Raw genomic sequence first — 19,304 nt, forward strand, 5'->3', positions numbered from 1 at the left:
AGTAGGTGTTGGTTGTTAGTTTATTGCTAATACTACAGGGCGTTATACACGGGAGAGAGAAAGCAGATTCTAGTAGTTGACTCCCACACTCCCGTGGCTGTTCCTGCACATCTTGCCTGGGTGTGGGGACCGCTAAAATTCGGGTCTTGTGCAAGCTGCTTTTGGGGAGGGGCCCCAGGCGGGGTCTGGGAGGTGGGGTGTCGGGTTGGGGGCGGCCTTGCTGACCCCCACCTCCCCGCCTGGCCCGCCCCAGCTCCAGGGGGCCCAGAGGAAGCTGCAGGAGCAAGAGGGCGAGTTCCGGGCCCGTGAGCGAGGCCTGCTGGGCTCCCTGGAGGAGGCGCGTGGAGCGGAGAAGCAGCAGCTGGACCACGCCCGCAGCCTGGAGCTGAAGCTGGAGGCGGCACGGGCCGAGGCCGCGGAGCTGGGGTTGAGGCTGAGCGCGGCCGAGGGCCGGGGGCAAGGGCTGGAGGCCGAGCTGGCCCGGGTGGAGGCGCAGTGGCGTGCAGCCGAGGTCCAGCTGGGCGGCCTGCGCTCAGCCCTGCGCCGGGGCCTGGGCCTCGGGCGCTCCCCCAGCCCGGCCCCGCTGCCCTCGCCCGGCTCCCCTACCCGGAGCGCACCGGCTGGAGGTGAGCAGAGCAGAGTCCCCATCCCTGGCCAGGCCCCTGCCTAGGTCTGCTCCAGGGGGTTACATCTCTCCTTTGACGAGGAGTTGAGACCCGACCCCATGTCACTGCCCTTCCCTCTGGGGAGCCCGCCGAGGCTCCTCCCCTCTGCTGATCCGTGCTCCCTTGGTTGCTTCATCTTCAAGGGGGTGATGGTGCTGCTTCTTAATGCCCCTGACTTCGCCCAGGCTTTGAGGCTCCATCTGCTATAGTCGGTGCTCACCACTCCTCTCCATCAGCACCCCATCCATCTCAGTCTCCCACTCCTAGCTTGATACCCCTCCATACTAGGCTTGTGACCCCAATGTCACGGCCAGACAGATACACACCCAGCCTAAGACCCCTTCCAGCTGCTCCTAAGGCCCGGTGGATGACCCCAGGGAAGTCAGCCCTGTGCTTCAGGGGGTGTGAGCACACCTGTCTAGAGCATCCACCTTGACTCACCCTGATATCTTGATTCCTAGGGCCTAGACTAGAACCCGTGGAATCTTAGCACAAGCTGGCAATTCAGTATGGGATATTGAGGCGTTGGTTGCCTCTTCAAATCTGCAGATTTAACCCCAGGATCACATTCACTCAGTTATTCAATGTTTATTAAGCACCTACTATGTGCTGGATGCAGTTGGTTGGAGCAGTAAACAAAACTGACTAGCATTTCTGCTCTTACGGAGTTTATAGTGTAGGGATAGGAGTAGCAGACAGTGAAAGTGGTATATAAATGAAATAGAGAACATAAGGGCTGGAAAATAGGTAAGGAAAAAAAACGCATCCAGGGGCATTGCTAGTGAGAATATAAAACAGCACCCCTGCTGTAGAAAATACTTGGAAGCTCCTCAAAAAACTTAGAATTAGGGATCCCTGGGTGGTGCAGCGGTTTGGCGCCTGCCTTTGGCCTAGGGCGCGATCCTGGAGACTCGGGATCGAATCCCACGTCAGGCTCCCGGTGCATGGAGCCTGCTTCTCCCTCTGCCTGTGTCTCTGCCTCTATCTCTCTCTCTGTGACTATCATAAGTAAATAAAAATTAAAAAAAAAAAAAACTTAGAATTACCATATGCCCCAGCAGTTCCACTTCTAGGTATATAACCAAAAGAACTGAAAAAGGGGACTGGAACAGATATGTGTATACTAGTGTCCATAGCAGCATTATTCACGGTAGCCAAAGGGCAGAATCAACCTCTCCACCGACAGATAAATAGATAAGTAAAATATGGTGTATCCATACAGAGCAATGTTACTCAGCTTTAAAAAGCAGTGACATTCTGGGGCACCTGGGTGGCTCAGTCGGTTAAGCTTCAGACTCTTGACTTCAGCTCAGGTCATGATCTCAGGGTCATGAGATCGAGCCCTGTGTCAGGGCCTGCACTGAGCACAGAGTCTGCCTGGGGTTCTCTCTCTCTCCCTCTCTCAGTAGCCCCCAACTCACACTCTCAAAAAAAAAAAAAAAGACACCGACATTCTGACACATGTTACAACATGGATGAGTCTTTTTTTTTATTATTTATTTATGATAGTCACTAGTCACAGAGAGAGAGAGAGAGAGAGGCAGAGACACAGGCAGAGGGAGAAGCAGGCTCCATGCACCGGGAGCCCGACGTGGGATTCGATCCCGGGTCTCCAGGATCGCGCCCTGGGCCAAAGGCAGGCGCCAAACCGCTGCGCCACCCAGGGATCCCTAGTCTTGATAATGTTATGCTAAGTGAAAGAAGCCGGTCATAAAAGGACAAGTATAGTATGAGCTAACTTTATATGAAATGCCTACAGATTAGGGGTTCCCAGGGGTTTGGGGGAGGGAAAATGGGGAGCTATTCTTTAGTGGGCGCAGAGTTTCTTTTTGAGGTTGTACATCGTAATTTGCTCGGGGCTGCCAGCGCAAAGTACTGTAAACTGAGTGTTTAAGCAACAGAAATTTGTGTCTCACCGTTCTGGAGGCCAGAAGTCTGAGATCAAGGTGTTGGCAGGGCCATGCTCCCTCTGAAGTCGCTAGGGAAGGATCTGTCCCAGGCCTCTCCTGGCTGCTTGTAGTTCCAAGGCTTGTGGCAGCAGAGCTCTAGCCTTCACATGGCCTGATGTGACACATGTGGAAATGTGTCCACATTTTCTCCTTTTTTTTTTTAAGATTATTTATTTGAGAGAGAGAGAAGGAGCAGGGGGAGGGGCAGAGGGAGAAGCAGACTCCCCGCTGAGCGTGAGCCCAACTTAGGGCTCATTCCCAGGACCTCAAGGTCATGACCTGAGCTGAAATTGAGACTTGGACACTCAACAGACTGAGCCGCCCAGGCGCCCTGCAATAAAGGCACCTTATAAAGATGCAGCAAGGGCAGAGGCGGGGGCAGGGGTCTTTGTATGGGAGATGGGGAGCCCCGCTGGGGAGGTGGTAGGTAGGATGGGTAGGAGAAGAGACCGTGGACAAGTGGAAGGTCCTGAGTGGCAGGTCCGCTGTCTGGTGGGCAGCAAAGGACAGAGCAGCAGGAGGGCAGGGAGCAAGGTGTGGAGAACGGGAGGAGACGTGGCGACAAAGGATTTGCTTGGGTAATCCTTGCAGGCCCCCGTGAAGATGCTAGCTTCACCCTGTGGAGGTGGGAGCTCCTAGGGGCTGTGGGTAGATGTCCCGCTCGGGGTCCCATGGGTGCTGATGGGAGCTGATGGGAGCTGGGGGCAGCTTGGGGGTCACTTGGCCCAGGCTGACCCCCCGCCCTGCAGTTCCGATGCTGACCTCCAGGCTCTGCGCTGTCTCTGCGCACCGCCCCTCCCACCTCTTCAAGCAAAGTTCATTTTTCTGCTGGGAAATAGGGCTACCTGGTTCCACGTCTCAGCTCGGGATCTTCCCAGCTTTGAGGCCAACCAAGTCCCCTAATTGCTTTGAGCCCGTCCAGGCTGTGAAGTTGGGACATGGGTCTTTACTTCTCAGACAATCATTATGAAAGTGGAATAGGATGTCAGGAAGCCCAGTGCCTGGCCCATAGGAAGCACTCAGTGCAGGGAGATGTGGAGGTGGTGGTGTCCACCTTTGGCCTGGGCCCTGGGGTTGCTGCCCTCATGGTGCTCCTGGTCTAGGGATGAGCTCACCCCACCCCAGCCTGGGAGCAGGACACCTCTGTGGAACAGGCCTAAAGGAACGGGCCAGGCAAAGAGAACCCATGGAAAGAGAAGGGAACAGCATGCATGAGGGCCCTGGTGCTGAAAGAGGGAATGTTCTAGAATTTGGGACCTGAGTGTGATGTGGAATGGATAGCTTGTAAAAGGTGAGAGGGCTGTTCTAGGGTGAGCAAAGGAGGCTCTGTGTGATGGCAAGGACATTGGGTTCCATTCTGAGGGTCGTGGGGGCTGGGGAAGGGTTCCGCAAGAGGGTGAGGGCCCCAGCATGCTGCGGGAAGCTCATGCAAGCCGCTGGGTGTGGCAGGGTGGGTGGAGTGGTACATGAGGAGCCTGCAGGCCCCATTCAGGCAGGGGAGGCTGGGGCTCCTGCACCCCTAAGCAGGCCTCCTCCCTTAGGAAGCGGCGAAGGGCTCAGGAGCCCCAGCCCCTTGGAACGCAGCCCTGGCTGTGAGCCGCCATCCTCAGGACCCACCACCTCCCCGGCCTCTCCAGACCTGGACCCGGAGGCAGTGCGGGGGGCCCTCCGGGAGTTCCTGCAGGAGCTGCGGAGCACCCAGAGACAGCGGGTGAGGCTGGGTATGAATGGCTGGAGAGGGAACCGGGTGGCCCAGGGGGGTGCCGCGGGTTGTCAAAGCAGAGGTCTTCCTTTCCCCGGACGTTGGGGCCTCAGGATGAGCTTCGGGCCCAGATGAGCGCCCTGAGTCGCCAGCTGGCTGAGTTGGAGGCTGAGCGGGACAATGCAACGTCACGGGTGAGGCAGCTGCAGAAGGCCGTGGCCGAGAGTGAAGAAGGTGAGTGTGACCCCCCCGGGTCCTTGCTCTGCTCTCTGTGCTTCTAGCAGCGGCAGTGGGACCTGTGGGATTGGCCCGAATGGCTCCTGTGTCCCTGCCCTGGCCACCGTGACCTGAGTTGGGGGCTATCTCCTCTGGGGGACCCTCCCTAATTACCCCCACTCCATGTGTCCAGACCAACAGACCCTCAAGGGCCCTGTGGTGGGTGGAGGGCAGGCCGGGCACCCTGGTTCGGGTCTTGAGGCTGCGCCTGGCCAGGCCTGACGGGGCTGGGGTGCTGCAGCCCGGCGTGGTGTGGATGCGCGGCTGAGCGGGGCCCAGGCCCAGCTGGCGCTGCAGGAGGAGAGCGTACGGCGTAGCGAGCGGGAGCGCCGGGCCGCCCTGGACCAGGTGGCCACCCTGGAGAGGAGCCTGCAGGCCACGGAGAGTGAGCTGCGGGCCAGCCAGGTAGGCGGGAGCCGCGGGCCACGGCGAGGGCAGGGGCTGTCCGCGTGTGCCCCAGCGGCTGCTGTGAGTCCTACTGTGTGCATCTCTGTTGCCGTCTGCCTGGGTGCCGCACCCACCAAAGCGACCGCCAGCGTGTGACTGTCCAGAAGCACATTCAGAATCCACCCTCTTGTCCCTCCCTGAGGTCACCAGGCTGTAGAAGGAAAAGCCTGGGCTTGTGAGCCTGATGGGAAAGAGCCCAGGTGCAGTCCTGGGCCTGCTGCTCGTTTTCCTCCTCTGTATGAGGGGAGCACCGCGATGGTCCCCCAGAGACGATGCACGGATGGTCTTAACATGTGTTCAGGGGACCTCAGTTTCCTCAGTTTCCTTGGTCTCTGCACGAGCAGCGCTCTGGGGGTTCTCTGTGTGTTTGGGGGACATCTGTGCGTGTGTGTGTATCTGGGACAGGACACCTTGGCCCTGGTGGTGACAGTCCACCTGGGGGACTGACAGCCTTTCTCACGGCCTCAGATCCCCCGCTCCCTCCCCCCTTCCTCCCTGGCCCTCCAGCATCGCCCCCATAGCCCACCCCCTGCCTCTGGCTCCAGGTCAAGTTTGAGCTGGATTGTTATGTCTGTGGTTCCAGCTCTGGCCTCGGGCCCAGCCGCAGGGGCCGCGGGAGGAGGCCAGGAACAAAGCTGGGCAGGGGCCAGAGTGGGGCTGCCAGACCCAGACATGGCAGTGTTGGGGCTGAGCACGGCGGCAGAGGGGCCAGACCTGGGGAAGGGTTGTCCTCAATGTAAGAGGACGGTGGCGGGAGTGGAGGGGCCCCAGTCTGTCTTCCTGTCCTCTCCCCACTCCTCAAGCTTCCTTTGCTGTCTGACCCCCTGTGAGGGAGGAAGAACATCAGCCCCCAAAACCAGGTAGAGCCCAGGCTCCCATGCAGCTCAGCTCAGGTCACACAACCAGCTTCTGGACCCGCCTCTGGAGAGAGACGCGACAGAAGGGGAGCCCTGGAATCTGCATTCTGGCCCTCCCCCCACCCCCAGGGCTCTGTGAACACCTAGTACCCCTGGGCCAGGGCAGTCTCCCACTATACCGATGTGAAACTGGGCCCCAGAGCAGGAGGAGAGGATCCTGGGTCCCAAAGCCTGTTAGACCCAGCCAAAACCAGAACGTGCTCTGGGATTCTCGGGTCAGCCCATCCTCCGAACACAGCGGGAGTCTGAGGCCTCAAGAGGGTCACAGGCTGGGCACCGGGCACCCAGGGAGTGGTTGGACCGGCCACCTCAAGGCTGAGGGTCCTAAGGGGGAGTAGGGGGTGGAGGGTGGCCGGGCAGCAGGGGCTGATCCCTCCACAACCACAGGAGAAGATCAGCAAGATGAAGGCCAACGAGGGAAGGCTGGAGAACGACAAGCGCCGCCTGAAGGAGGTGCTGGACGCCTCCGAGGGCCGCACCATCAAGCTTGAGCTGCAGCGACGCTCGCTCGAGGGGGAGCTGCAGCGCAGCCGCCTGGGCCTGAGTGACCGCGAGGCCCAGGCCCAAGCCCTCCAGGACCGGGTGGCCTCCCTGCAGAGGCAGGTGGGTCCCCAGTACCATCTGCGGGCTTCTCATCTGGAGCCCAGTGCTAAGTGCTTTATGGGGACTACGTCATACTCCCAACAACCCTGCGGGGCAAGCACCCTCCTCCTTTCATGGACGACAGAGGCTCAGAGGTGACGCCATCACCCAAGATCACATACCTAATAAGAGACACAGACAAAATTAGAGTTCAGGACTCTAACAGAACCTGTGCTCACAGGAAGCCTGTGGGACAAGTTAGAAATGTAGATTTCACTCATGCCCCTTTTTGCCTTGGCTGCCAGGAAGCTCAGCTTTATTTACTTATTTTTTTAGAGATTTTATTTATTCATGAGAGACACAGAGAGACAGAGACACAGGCAGAGGGAGAAGCAGGCTCCATGCAGGGAGCCTGATGTGGGACTCGATCCCAGGTCTCCGGGATCACGCCCCGGGCCAAAGGCAGGCACTAAACCGCTGAGTCACCCAGGGATCCCCGGAAGCTCAGCTTTAACTAGAATGTTCAGTGGCTCTGCTAGCCCTGCATGGTCAGCCACCAAGGGCAAAAGCAGAACATTTCCAGGTTGTGTGGTTACTCTCTCCTCCATAGCAGGGAGGAGAGGGGAATGAGGACAGGGAGAAGGCCGTGGGGTCTGAGGCAACCAGGTGGGTGGCACTCCCCGTGAGGGTAGTTAACTAGCAGTGGGACAGGGCCCAGGATGCAGTGGGCTGAGTCAGTGGGAGCACATGGGAACAGTGAGCATCAGGGATGAGGTGGGAGGAGCTGGGCTTGGGCTCGACCTCCCTGCTGGAGGCCGTGGCGGGAGCAGAGCCACTTTACCATCCTGCGTGTCTCCCTGCCAGGTGGCGGACAGTGAGGTGAAGGCAGGGACCCTGCAGCTGACAGTGGAACGGCTGAGCGGGGCCCTGGTCAAGGTGGAGGAGAGCGAGGGGCTCCTGCGGGACAAGGTGCAGGGCCTTACAGAAGCCCTGGCCCAGAATAGCGCCAGCCTTACCAGCAGCCAGGACAAGAACCTGCACCTGCAGAAGGCCCTCACCGCCTGTGAACATGACCGCCAAGTGCTCCAGGTATGGGGGTTCTGGGGCCTGGCTGGGAGTGGGCCCTGAGAGTCAGCCCCCGAGGGCAGGCCTGGAGGGGCCCTGATAGGGAGCCAGGCAGCGGGGCCATCGGGCACCCTAGGGAGCCCGGTAGGGAGGCTTTGAGGGGGGTGGGCCCAATAAAAGCATCTGCCAATAGGAGACTTGTGGGGGGGGCAGTAAGAATCAGCCTACTCGTAGAGGCTTAGAGGGACCCAGAGGCAGGGTTGTGGGCAGAGTTGGTGTCTGGGAGGGGGTCCCCACATGTTGAAGGTCAGTGGGCCAGGCCCACCGTCTTCCTTGCCCTCCAGATAAGGTCTTTGAGCTGTTTTGTGGGCTGTGACCCTGACCTGGAGGTACAGAGTAGAGGGGAGCCTTCGCTCCCTCCTGACCCCATCAGCCCCTGTCCCCCAGGAACGGCTGGAGGCCGCCCGGCAGGCATTGTCTGAGGCTCGGAAGCAGAGCAGCTCCCTGGGTGAGCAGGTGCAGACGATGCGGGGCGAGCTGGCGGACCTGGAGCTGCAGCGGGCGGAGGCAGAGGGCCAGCTGCAACAGCTCCAGGAGGTGAGGGCCGGGGGGGCCCCTCTGTCCCCAGGACGCTGAGGCCCTCAGGTGGAGTGGGACCTTCCTTACCCAACCTTATCCCAACCCCAGGCCCAGCCTCCTGTGGGGAAGCATTATCCGTTCATCCCACAGCCCAGTTACAGGGATGGAGAAGCTGAGGCCCGGAGAGGTGGCCTCGGGTGATGTTGTCTGGCGTGGGCCTCACAGCCGCCCTGCCGAGCCGAGGCCGGCATCACCGTGGCCACGCTTCAAGGGCGCACTCCGAGGCCCGGCGGCGGCGTTAGGGGCTCCCTGGCTTCTGCAGGTGCTGCGGCAGCGCCAGGAGGGTGAGGCTGCGGCCCTGCACACGGTCCAGAAGCTGCGGGACGAGCGGCGGCTGCTGCAGGAGCGCCTGGACAGCCTGCAGGGCGCCCTCGCCCAGCGGGAGGCCGAGAAGCGGGAGGTGGAGCGGTCAGCGCTGCGGCTGGAGAAGGACCGGGTGGCCCTCAAGAGGATGCTGGACAAGGTGGGCTGCGCCTCGGGGCCCTCCCCTCCCTTCCTCTGGGTCCTAGCCCTGCTCTCGGCCCTGTGTCTGCAGGGTCTGGGGGCCTCGGGTGCCCCCGGTCCCTGGTCTTGCCGTCTCAAAGCTGCCACCCCTCTCTGAGCCCTCTCTGAGCCCTCTCTGAGCCCCCCCTCTCTTCGGGCACCCTGATGCCCTCCTGCTGTCCCCGCCCAGGTGGAGCGGGAGAAGCTTCGCAGCCACGAGGACACGGTGCGGCTGAATGCGGAGAGGGGCCGCCTGGACCGCACACTCACAGGGGCCGAGCTGGAGCTGGCTGAGGCCCAGAGGCAGATCCAGCTGCTGGAGGTCCAGCCCCTGGCCACCCTCTCTCTCCCTAGCCCCGGACCCCACCCCCTGCCCCCGCCCTCGGCCTGAGTGCTCAGCAGCCCAGGGTCCTCAGCCTTCATAACCCACAAGTCGGACCCTTGGAGGGGGCAGCCCAGAGCCAGGTCCCAGAGGGAGGGGTCCTCCCCAGCGTGGAGCGAAGATGCCCCTTAGCATGTGAGCCTGTGTGGGTGTGTGTGTGGACATGTAGAGGCGTGAGTGTGCCGGGGAGTATTCTTGTGCATGTAGCATGAACCTTGTACACGGATGTGGCAAACCTAAGTATTAGGAATATGTTTTATGTGTGTGTCTCTCTGTACAGATGTCTTCATATATGTAGGTGTGTGTAGTGTTGGGCTTTTGCACATACGCATGTATCCGTGTGAACACGGTAAGTATTGACATGCTTGCTTTTGTGCCTGTGTGTGTGTGGGGGCCGGTCTCTGTTGGACTGTATCCCTGTGCGTGTGTGTGCATGTGTGTGCATGCGTGTGCATGCCTGTCAGTGGGGCTCACTAGGTCCCCCGACCCAGGATCCACAGACCAGGTGGGCCAGGAACAGGGGAGACAGACAAGGATCTCTGCTGCATCTCCTGCCTGCACGGACTTTGTCTTGAGGGGCCTTGAGGCTCCTGGGAGGTGCCTGACATCCCCTTGCACACACGTGCCTGCGCACACACGTAGGGCCGACCCCCGACAAGCCGCCCCTCCTGCAGGCCCAGGTGGTGGCACTGGAGCAGGACCAGAGCCCAGGCCGGCTGGAGGCGGACGAGCAGCGGCAGCTGGAGCTGCAGCAGGAGGTGGAGCGCCTGCGCAGTGCCCAGGTGCGGACGGAGCGCACCCTGGAGGCGCGGGAGCGGGCCCACCGGCAGCGGGTGCGCGGGCTGGAGGAGCAGGTACTCGGCCGGGCTGTGCTCGGGCCCCTCCCCAGGACGCAGCAGAAGCAGCAGGACGTTCCCTCAGGAAGCCAGGCTGGGGTGGAAGTGTGTGGGGTCCGGGGGGCGGGTGCAGAGGGCCAGGCTCGAGCCCTGGTAGGAGCCCTCAGCGGCACCCATGACCCAAGGGGCCTGGTGCACCCATGCTCGTGTCGGTTGTGGCCTAATGCTGGGGCTCCGGTGTTGTCACTGGGACTCAGTCCCCTTGGCGTGGCTCTGCTGTCCTCGTGGCTGTCCCCTGAGCACTGCAGGTGGCCTGAGCGGGCCCCAGCCTGGGTTATCTAGAGGAAAGGGGGCCTTTTTCCTGGGAGCAACAGCACAGGGGCTGGGGAGGACCCGTACTGGCCAGTGTGGATCCCACTCCCCTTCCCACCCGTCCCTGACCTGACCTGTGCACGGGTAGGCCAGCCCTGGGTCACGGGTCCCCCGTCGGACTAGCAGCAGGCCTAACGATGAGTGTGGGGACCGGGGGCCCCCTGAAGAGATGGGAGGAATGGCCAGAAGACAGCCAGCTGCCCCGTGGGACGCACGGGAGGGGAAGGAAGCACCCTGGTGCTTCATGAAGTCCGTTTTTTCCTGGGACAGGCAGGATGGGGTCCCTTGTGGGGCCCCAGCGGCAGCCATCCCCCTTCTCCGACACCAGGCTGGGGGCCTGGGCCGCGGCCCCACCTTCTCTCTCTCCTCCAGGTGTCCACACTGAAGGGGCAGTTGCACCAGGAGCTCCGGAGGACCTCAGTGTCCTTCCCCCCCGCGTCCGGCCCCGCGGGGCAGTGAGCCCCTTCCTCGCTGGCATCCTGGAGACGGCTGCGGCCAGGGCAGGACGGCAGCCCCCTCTCGCTCGGCCCACCCAGGCCCTGGCCTGTCCCGGCCACCGGAGCTCGGACACCGGAGCTCGGCCGGGGGTGGGGAGGGGCCGGGTGGCAGGGCCGAGGGCCAGGGACTCCAGCAGCAGCTTCTCACGTCATCCGTGGGCCCCGCTTTGGTCTGGTCCCTCCCGGGGATGAGCCTCCCGAGTGGCTGAGCCGAAGCCGGGGGTCTCCTGGACCCCCCTGCCTCTGGTTGGCCTGGAGCATGGGCTCCCGGGAAGGCGGGGGAGCCTGGGAGGCAGAGACCCAGGCCCGCCCCTGGCTTTCCAGAGCTCTCTCCGCCTTAGTTCAGCGTGTTTGTCAGGAAATTCCTCAGAGTCCAGAGTCCTTGTATTTTTATACCTTTTTACAGTGTTAACTGTTCAGAACGGTTGTGTTTTTTGTAGCAAGGAGACCTCATTTTCTAAAAACGGTTTGTACAGACGTGTCCTGCTACTTGGGTCCCTCCTGTACTCCTGTGCCTGAGAGATGCGGCAGCAGGGAGACAGTGGGGCCTGGGCCAGGAGGGACGGGACCGGGTGGGAGGCCGGGGGCGCGCAGGGGGAGGGGGCGGCTCATGGAGGGCCCTGGCATTCCCCGCCTCCCGGGATGTTGGCACAGGGAGGTCCCTGGGTAACAGATGGGACTGTGACCCGAACTGCTCAGGATCGGGACCGCAGAGGCAAGACCACAGGTCACCTGAGTGGTCCCTTCTCCCCAGGGGGCCAGGCAGCCTCTGGGTGAGGACAGGTGGTAGTGGGAGGCTGCTGGCCACCGCTCTGGCTCCTGCCCGAAAAATGACCGAATCTTTTGTAAAAACCATTTTAATTTTGTATAAAACAAGGGTGGTCTATGCCCGGGAGCTGTACGAAGTCCTAGCGGACCAACTGGGGTGTGAGGGGCACAGCCTACCTGGAGGGGCTGGGGGCAGGGGGACGGAGAAGGCACATCAGAGGCCCGGATGCCCCTCATCGGGGGGTGAGGAGCCCTGGGCAGTGGGGAGCCCCCCTTGGGCCCCGGGGTGGCCGCAGGCTGGGAGAGGGGCCCGAGACCAACCCCGCAGGGCCATAGTCCACTAACTTCTTACAGAATAAAAGGAATGTCAGGCCGGGGAGAAAAGCACCAGGTCAGGCAGGGCCTGAGGGCCCCGGGTCCGAGAAAGGCCCAGGGCTTGGGGTGCCAGCTCCGCCCTAGCAGCCCCCGCAGCTTCTGGCACAGGAGGCCGCCACAGACTGGCACAGGCCGCTGCTGGCCATCACGCCACATTTGGAGAACTTGTCCCGACACAGGTCAGCTGTGGTGGGGGCAAGGAGTGGGGTCAGGGTGGGGGAGGTGATGGAGAATCAGCCCCCTTCTTAGCCCTGGGACTGGGAATGTTCTGAGGCTAAGGGGCCAGGAGGGAGTGCAGGACCAGGTGGGCAGGGGAAGGGATGCTGAGGGGGTGGGGAGCGGGGAGGGGTCTCGGGGTGCAGGCCCTCCTACCTCGGAGGAGCTCCTCGTGAGCACAGACTGTGCGGACACAGATCTCCTTGTTTACCACGTACACGCGGCGGAGGCTGGGGGTGCAGAGGGAATGGTGGTGTCACCCCAACCTCACCCAGCCCCACAGGGGGAGCCCACACATCCCGCCCCCTACATCTGGGCTCGACCAGGGTGGGGTTCCATTTCAGGATTCCCGCGTCCCTAAAGCCCACCTGGGCTGGCCGCCGCCCTGCACCCCGTCCCCCACCCCACCCCTGCTCACCTGTAGAAGCAGACCTCATTGAGACACTGCTTGCAGGGCTTGTGGATGGAGTAGAGGCGGGTGCAGGGGTACTGCTCCTCGCGGCAGTCTGCGTGACAGGCGGGATCAGATGCGGGGCTGGTGGGTGGCACCCAGGTCACCCACCGACTTGTTGGTCCTCCCGAGCTGCCCGCTTTTACACGGTATATACGTGCACGGACTCGCAACTGCACTCGGAAGCACATATTGGTAACTGATGACAACCCACTGCCACCCCTGCCACGTGGGCATGTGCAGGGCTGGGCACGCTCACCAGAGCACCCCCGAGCACTGAGCTCGCGGTGAGAGCAGCCCTCAGTCTGGCTCTCGGGCTCCTGGGGCAGCTCAGCTAGCCTGGGCTGCTGGTTCCCTTTGTGTCACCTGCCGTGGGCACCACCCAGTCCTGCTGGCTGGCAGGCAGGAAGCCCAGCATCTCCTTTCCCCTTCCCAGTGTCTGGGGGTAAAGGGCCCTTCCTGAGCCCACAGCCAAGCCCAGGAGGAAGGGGTCCCCCAGAGCTGCCTGGGGGGCCATGGGGTTGCTGGCCTAAAGCAGGGGCAGGTCTGCAAGCCCCTGACCCTACAGCCACCCAGCAAAAACAAAAGGCCCGGCTGTCTCTGTCCCAAGAGCGCTGCACCCACGCGACCCCGATTTCTGGGCCCGTGCCCCCGTTTTCTCCAGCTGTCGGGGGAGCTCTTACCCAGAGGCCCAGGCTCCGTGGGCTCTGTCTCCACGCTTCCAGGCGCTGGTGTTGGGAGAGGGGCAGGCAGAGATCACTGAGAGGGGTCCGTTCCGGGCACCTGTCCCGCCCTGGCGGGGCCCCGCTCCCGGGGTGGACAGGAGCCGGCTGCCTACCTACGGTGGGGGCCGGGATGACTTCCTGTGGGACTTGCTGCTGGGACTGGAACTGGAACTGCTCCGCGGGGGGCCGAGGAGTCACCTCTGAGACGGGACGATAGGGGGTCCACTCCATCCTCTCCACCCCAGCCCCCAGCTGCCCACCTCCCGCCCCAGCCCTTTACCTTGATAATCATAGTAGTCCGGGTTGTCTGCGAACAAAGACGGATACGGAGCCGTCGGGGGGCAGGCGAGCTCTCAGTCCCAAGGGGCCAAGGAGGTCGGGGCGAAGCCCAAGACCACCCCGACTCCCACCGCCCTAACCCCCGGGCCCCGGCTGGTCATGTAAACGGGGGGGGGGCAGGCCTTGACGCGGCGGGGCGTGGGGAGACCCGCGCAGGGCGAGGCCCTTACCTATCTGGTCACTGTAGTGGGTGTACTGGACGTGGTCCGGGAACGGAGGCAGTGGGTCGAGGTCGTATTGGCCCTGAGCTAGCAGGCCAGCTGTGAGGAGGCAAAGCATGATGGGGTGCCCTGCGGGGGCCCCGGGGCACTTCTGGGGAGGAGACGCAGAGGTCCCAAGGGCCACCCACGAGACCCGGAGATTCTACAACCAGATTCTCAAATCCAAGGGACCTGAACTCCTTCCTCGACGGTAAAGGCCCTCACATTCCCTGCATCTGTGTCACCCCGCTGACCTTTGCTGGCCTGTCACCCCCATGCTAGCGTCCTGGCTATTCCTGGAACTCAGCACACTCCTGTCTGCCCCAGGGCCTTTGCCCTCAACTTTCCCTAGGCCCGTAATGTTCGTTAACTTCTCTTCCTTCACGTCTCAACTAAAAAGTCAGTCCCGCCAAGAGGCCCTCCCTGGCCCAACCACCCTCTCCACCCCCTCCCTAGTTTCTTTCCATCCTAGCACGACACGCTGACATTTATCACATGCACCTGATGTAGCAGCCCGAGAGCAGGGATGCATCTCCCCGGGGGCTGGCCCAGGGCCTGGCACATAGTAGGAACCCGGCAAGGAGCTGTCACATGACACATTAGACCCAGCCGGCCCTTCACCCCCACGGGCAACTCCTCATTTGACGGAGAGGGATCAGTCCCCGGTCAAGGTTGTGTAGGGTGGCTGGTTCCCAACCGGGTCTAGGACCCAGACCTACAGACTCCCTGCCCTGTGCCTCTCCCTCCTACACTTGGGCTCCCGGCAGGGAGGAAGAGCAGGGGCTCCCAGTGCCCGGGTGTGCACCCACTCTCCAGAGCCCCGCCCTGGCTGCTGCTGCTGCTGCTGCTGCTGCTGCTGCTGCTGCTGCGGAGGCCTGGGGTCAGGGGCTGGGAGGGCTTGGCCAGTCCAGTCTGTGGCCCAGGAACCCGGGGAGCTGAGCTCTGGCCCCAGGGCACAATAAAGGTTGGGCCCAGCTGCCCTCCAGCCACACCCGGGAGCCCCCCAGGCAGGAACAGGAGCCACTCACCAGGCAGGAACAGCAGGAAGAGGTAGGCAGCTCTCATGGCTCCGGGGTGAGGCCGTCTGGGCTGGTGTCAGGACAGCTGGAGGAAGAGGAGGGGCAAGCTGCGGCTCCGGTGGGGACGCCGAGCCCACCTCTGCTCCCCCGCATCCAGCCCGGAGAAGGAGGCCCCAGAATAGAAGCCAGGGGGCCGGCGGGGCGCAGCAGGGGCTACTTCGGAGGGACATCTGCTGTCCCCTGTGGCCCAGCGGGCGTTCAGGTCCTGCGGAACAAGGCCTCCAGCCTTGCAAACGGACAGAACTCAGCCTGCCCTGCTCACCAAGGGGGTGTTTCTGGCTCCCCACTAGCCTTGACTCTGCTCCCCTCGCCCACAGCCAGGCCCTCCTGAAGCAGCGCCTCCTGGGGTGTCATGCACTGACTGCATGGACCCCTGACCCAGGCCCATCCTCAGGACCCCGCTCTGCCACCATCACGGCGGCCTCGCGGCTGCCAAACCCACCACCTGTTCCCAATTAGCCCCCGGGCCCTGAGTGTCTTGCTCTGCAGGAAACCGCATGCATGCATGGGCCCCGGGGCCCGAAGGGCAGCCAGGCCTGGGCAGGGCTCCCACCCCCAGAAGATTCCTCTCCTGCCAGGCCTCCGGGCTCCTAAGACCTGGCTGCCTCCATCACAGACTCACGAGACTAAGGTCTATTTGTCTGGAGCAGCAGGAAACACTTAGGGTGGAGTCTGAGGAGAGCTGCTCTGGATCCTAGAAGGGCAGCGCTGGAGGGACTGTGATGTCACCCGGCCCGGGGCTCCTGAGCCCCCCAACTCTGCCTGACAAGCGCTGAGCGGGTCATTCTGCGGGGAGGGCCCAGTGGTCCGCAGCCTTCACCAGGCCCCTGAAGTCCAAGAACTGCCGTCTTTGGCCGCGCAGTGGGCTTGGCAGGCTCTGCGGGTCCCCGTGCGCTGTCCCAGCCCAGTGGGAGGCAGTCTCAAGACTGTCATCCTTTGCCGGGAGTCCGGGCGAGCGTCCAGGGCTCAGCCGTCCAGGAGGGCCCCTCCCACCGCGGCGAAGGGAGCTCTGCGCCCAACTAGGCAGCGAACCCAGACCCAACCGCCCAACTGGCCGCTGCTGCCGGCGTCTAGGGGGAAGGCGAAGGGACGTGGGCCTGTGGGCATCCGTCCCTCTCCCTCCTCCCTCCCAGTCCACAGCCTTTGGGGACCCCGGCCTGGCTCCTCCACTCACCTCCTCCCTTCCTTACTGAGGTGGGTGGGGTGGGGTGGAGATGAGCCCCACGACTCAAGCTGCCCCAGAGGCAGGGGACATCTGGTTCCCCACATTCTGAAAACCCTTGGCCTTCTCCTGGCAGGAGGGACGGAAGGACCCGGAGCTCTTTCCTTGCAACTCCCCACAAAGCCTCCGTATCCCGTCCTCGTCCCCCGGGGCTGGTGGCAGCCAGGCCAGCTGGACCTGTCATCACTCGGGAGCAGGCCCTGAGTTGGGGCCTAAGGGGCCTTAAGAAGTGGGGCGGGGGCCGTGTGCCCCCCAAACCCCTCCTAGGCCTCCCGGCCCCCTGCATGGCGTTTTCCCCAGGAGGTCTGGCACCCGGACCCAGGCCCACCGGGAGAGGGGCCCCCAGGGGCAGGAGTGCGGGAGTCATGACCGGAGCCGCGGGGGGCGTCGGGTCACATCTCCAAGGCCGTCTAGACGTGGGATTTGGCGGCGCCTCCCCGGCCTACCCCCTCCGGCGGGCCGGGATCCCACCGCAGGCGATGCAGGGATGGGGGCGGGGGGGGGGGTGCCTAGGAGCCCAGGCTGCCCGCGGAGGCCGGGGGGGGGGTGGGGGGGGGGGGGGGGGACCAGATGTGGCCGCGCAGCTGGGAGGCATCAGCCGGCTCGCTCGGCTCCCCGCGCCCTCCCGCGCCCTCCCGGTCCCGGGGTCCCTTTGTCTCCGCTCCGGCCGCCGCCCCGCCGCCCCCTCCTCTGGCTCCCCCAAACTCGGGCCCCCTCCAACGACCCCCGGCCCCCCAGGTGCCCCCCAGCATCTGCTCGGACGGCCCGGGGCCAGGAGGGTCCCCGCCCGGGCCGCGGAGCCCGCACCCCGCACCCGGGCCCCCCCCACCCCGCACCCGGGCCCCCCTGCACCCCGGGCCCCCGCCGCCCGCCCCCGCACCGCCCCCGCACCCCGCCCCCGCACCCGCCGCCCGGCCCGCGCCTACCTGGTCGGGTCCCTGCGCCGCCCGCCGAGTGCGCCCGGAGCCGCCCCTCCGCCCGCGCCGAGCCCCCCTCCGGGCCCCCGACGGGCCGGCGCCCGCCCTCCAGCCCCGGAGCCGCTGGGTCCTAACGCGCGCCCCGCCCGCCGCCGCCGCCGCCGCCGCCGCCGCCGCCGGGGGAGGCCCTGGGAGAGGCCCTGGGGGAGGCGCCCCGGCCCCGCCCCCCGCGCGGACCGCGGGCCCCACAACGCCCGGCCGCCCCCCGCCGCGTCTGGGCTGCGGTCTGCGGGGAGGTGGGTTGTGCAGGACGGGCCACCCCATTGCGCGGAGGAGAAGCCCGAGGCTCCTAAGGGGCCCGCTCGGCTCTGTCCCCTCTGGCCCCGGGACAGCCTCCCTCCCCGGCCAGCTCCAGGGGGGGCCTGGCTTCCAGAACCAGCACTGCCCTCAGCCCCTGGACCACAGGCCCCCAAGTATGTCCCAAGGGCAGCAAGGCCTCGAGCAGGACACGTGTCCAGGAGGCCGCCCTGGGCAAGGGCAGCGCCGTCCATGGCTCAGGTCACCTCCCTCGCTCGCCCTGCGTCCAGCCCAGCACCCAGCCGCCGATCCTGCTTCCAGATGTTTCTGGAGCCCGTGCACAGCCCCCTCTGCAGTGTAAGCCACGTGAGCTCCCGCGGGGCCTGTGTAATAGCCCCTCACGGGGCCCTGCCCTCTGGGGCCCACCTCGGCCACTGGCCCCTTCCTCCATAAGGCCTTTTGCTGGGTTCCCAGGGGAAGGAAGCTAAGGCTGCCCGTGCCCCCCCACCCTGCCCCCCAGGACCCTGCCCTTCATCTGGGTCTGGCTTGGGGCTCCCCACAGCCCAAGGGCCTTTGGGCACTCTCACTGAACCCCTTCCTCCCCTCAGCGCCTGGCTGCTCCTTCCTGCTGGCCCCCTTGGGGCGCCGGCCCCCTCCTTGGGGTTAAAGACCAAGCCTCCCTCCTTCCCTTTCTCCCGGCGCCCCAGGCCCTTCTGCTCCGCTGCTCACAGCTGTCCTGTTGGCCTGCGTGTGCGACCAACCGACCGTTTGAATCCGGCTCCTCTCCCACGTGAGCCCGCGAGCTTGCGGTCTGAGTGGAGACAGCAAACGAGTCTGTTTTTGCTCATCCCCCGTTTAGGCTCATTAGGCCCAGTGCCAGGCTCGGAGCAGCCGTTCAGTAAACGTCAATGGAACGATGAACGTGCGCTCAGTTCTCCCGGGAGAGGCTGGCTGGCTGGGGTGTGGGCTCCTGCCTGGGCCGGGGAGCCCGGGGATCTCCCTTCCCCCAGTCACGCACCCCACAACTGCCTGTCCCTTGAACTCCGATTCCTATTAGGCCGAAACTCCGTAAGTCCCATGCATCATCTGTTCCCTGGTGCTGGTGTGTCAAAGGGATGAACGAATGAAGGAAGGAATGGATACCAGCCGGGCCTCCCCGGGGTCTGCCGCCCAAGAGCAGAGTCTGGCTACCTGGCGCCCTCCCTGCGCTTTCTAGGTTCTTACTCCACTAGGGGAGGAGGGTGCACCTGGCAGTCACGCTGTCCCCTGCACTCCACAGAGGGGGCAACGGAGCCCCACAGCTTCCCACTCCTGGGGCCAGGCCCCCAGATCCTCTCTGGGGCTTTGAGCCCCTCCCCTGACCCTGAGGACCTGAGCAGGGGGCGGCAGCTCTTTGGGGAGGGTGTAGTGGGTGCAGACACTCTTCTCCCCGCGACCCTGGAGATTTGCTCCTTCCCTGCTGGCCGCTCACACACGGCAGAGGCCATCCCATCTGTTGTCTGTCGCGCTAGCACCTGTGCCCAAAACCCGAGTGACTGAATCGGCTAAGGGGACAGGAGGGCCTCGAAGCCAGGCCTCCGGGGAACTCCAGCCTCCCCCCGACCAGCCCCAACCACCCCGAACTGGGCTGCCCGGTGCCTCTGTGCCCAGTGCGGGTCTACGGCTGCGCCCCTTATCGGAAGCTGCTTTTTCACACCCAACACCCCACCTTCTCAGTTTGACTCCACATTTACGGAGCTCCCTCCCACCAGGGGAGCCAGGTGGGGCACCCAGGCTTTCTGTAATGAGGTCGGCGGGGGCTCCCCGGGGACAGGAGGCGGTCCTGCTTTCCTGCTCACTCCTGCACAGCGCAGACGGGCCGGATGACCGAGTGGCCTCTCCAGGGCAGGGCTTGGCCAGTGTC

At 63.9% G+C, this 19,304-nt stretch overlaps 2 protein-coding genes across 13 annotated transcripts in view; one reads left to right on the forward strand and one right to left on the reverse strand.

Moving 5' to 3' along the window:
* The window catches only part of CROCC (ciliary rootlet coiled-coil, rootletin), a 40,964-nt gene extending 29,663 nt beyond the window's left edge, over positions 1-11,301 (forward strand). For 6 of the 8 annotated variants that reach the window (XM_055332249.1, XM_055332252.1, XM_055332250.1 and 3 more), the window contains 11 exons: positions 254-626; positions 4,156-4,325; positions 4,430-4,550; positions 4,834-4,997; positions 6,344-6,559; positions 7,403-7,627; positions 8,051-8,200; positions 8,505-8,705; positions 8,916-9,047; positions 9,782-9,961; positions 10,688-11,301. In XM_055332249.1, coding sequence (XP_055188224.1) covers positions 254-626; positions 4,156-4,325; positions 4,430-4,550; positions 4,834-4,997; positions 6,344-6,559; positions 7,403-7,627; positions 8,051-8,200; positions 8,505-8,705; positions 8,916-9,047; positions 9,782-9,961; positions 10,688-10,774 — 2,019 coding nt within the window. In that variant the 3' untranslated portion in view covers positions 10,775-11,301. Of the gene's footprint in view, positions 1-253; positions 627-4,155; positions 4,326-4,429; positions 4,551-4,833; positions 4,998-6,343; positions 6,560-7,402; positions 7,628-8,050; positions 8,201-8,504; positions 8,706-8,915; positions 9,243-9,781; positions 9,962-10,687 lie in introns of those variants that run through there. The other 2 variants (XM_055332251.1, XR_008665314.1) reach the window with 2 other exon arrangements.
* A 352-nt stretch (positions 11,302-11,653) lies between these two features.
* On the reverse strand, positions 11,654-18,153 carry MFAP2 (microfibril associated protein 2). 5 transcript variants are annotated; one of them, XM_055332310.1, is made up of 9 exons: positions 18,131-18,153; positions 14,915-14,990; positions 13,857-13,946; positions 13,628-13,654; positions 13,461-13,547; positions 13,306-13,350; positions 12,590-12,677; positions 12,328-12,401; positions 11,654-12,139 (listed from the first exon to the last, which is right to left on the reverse strand). In XM_055332310.1, exons 2-9 carry the CDS (start codon positions 14,949-14,951, stop codon positions 12,036-12,038), a joined length of 552 nt encoding a protein of 183 aa, XP_055188285.1. In that variant the 5' UTR covers positions 14,952-14,990; positions 18,131-18,153; the 3' UTR covers positions 11,654-12,035. The 5 variants fall into 5 exon arrangements, with proteins under 5 accessions (XP_055188285.1, XP_055188281.1, XP_055188283.1 ...); XM_055332306.1 differs by lacking the exon at positions 18,131-18,153 and adding an exon at positions 17,114-17,211; XM_055332308.1 differs by lacking the exon at positions 18,131-18,153 and adding an exon at positions 16,140-16,610.
* Between the last annotated feature and the right edge of the window lie 1,151 nt (positions 18,154-19,304).

This window comes from Nyctereutes procyonoides, unplaced genomic scaffold (assembly GCF_905146905.1).
Source record: "Nyctereutes procyonoides isolate TBG_1078 unplaced genomic scaffold, NYPRO_anot_genome, whole genome shotgun sequence".
Taxonomy (NCBI): Eukaryota; Metazoa; Chordata; class Mammalia; order Carnivora; family Canidae; genus Nyctereutes; species Nyctereutes procyonoides.

Bases quoted from the DNA above. Each gene is read 5' to 3' on its own strand.
- MFAP2 (XM_055332310.1), bottom strand. From the start codon at position 14,951: ATGAGAGCTGCCTACCTCTTCCTGCTGTTCCTGCCTG. The intron at 13,947-14,914 runs GTGAGTGGCTCC...GCCTCCTCACAG, and splicing joins CTTCCTGCTGTTCCTGCCTG to CTGGCCTGCTAGCTCAGGGC. The intron at 12,140-12,327 runs GTAGGAGGGCCT...CCCCCACCACAG, and splicing joins TCACGAGGAGCTCCTCCGAG to CTGACCTGTGTCGGGACAAG.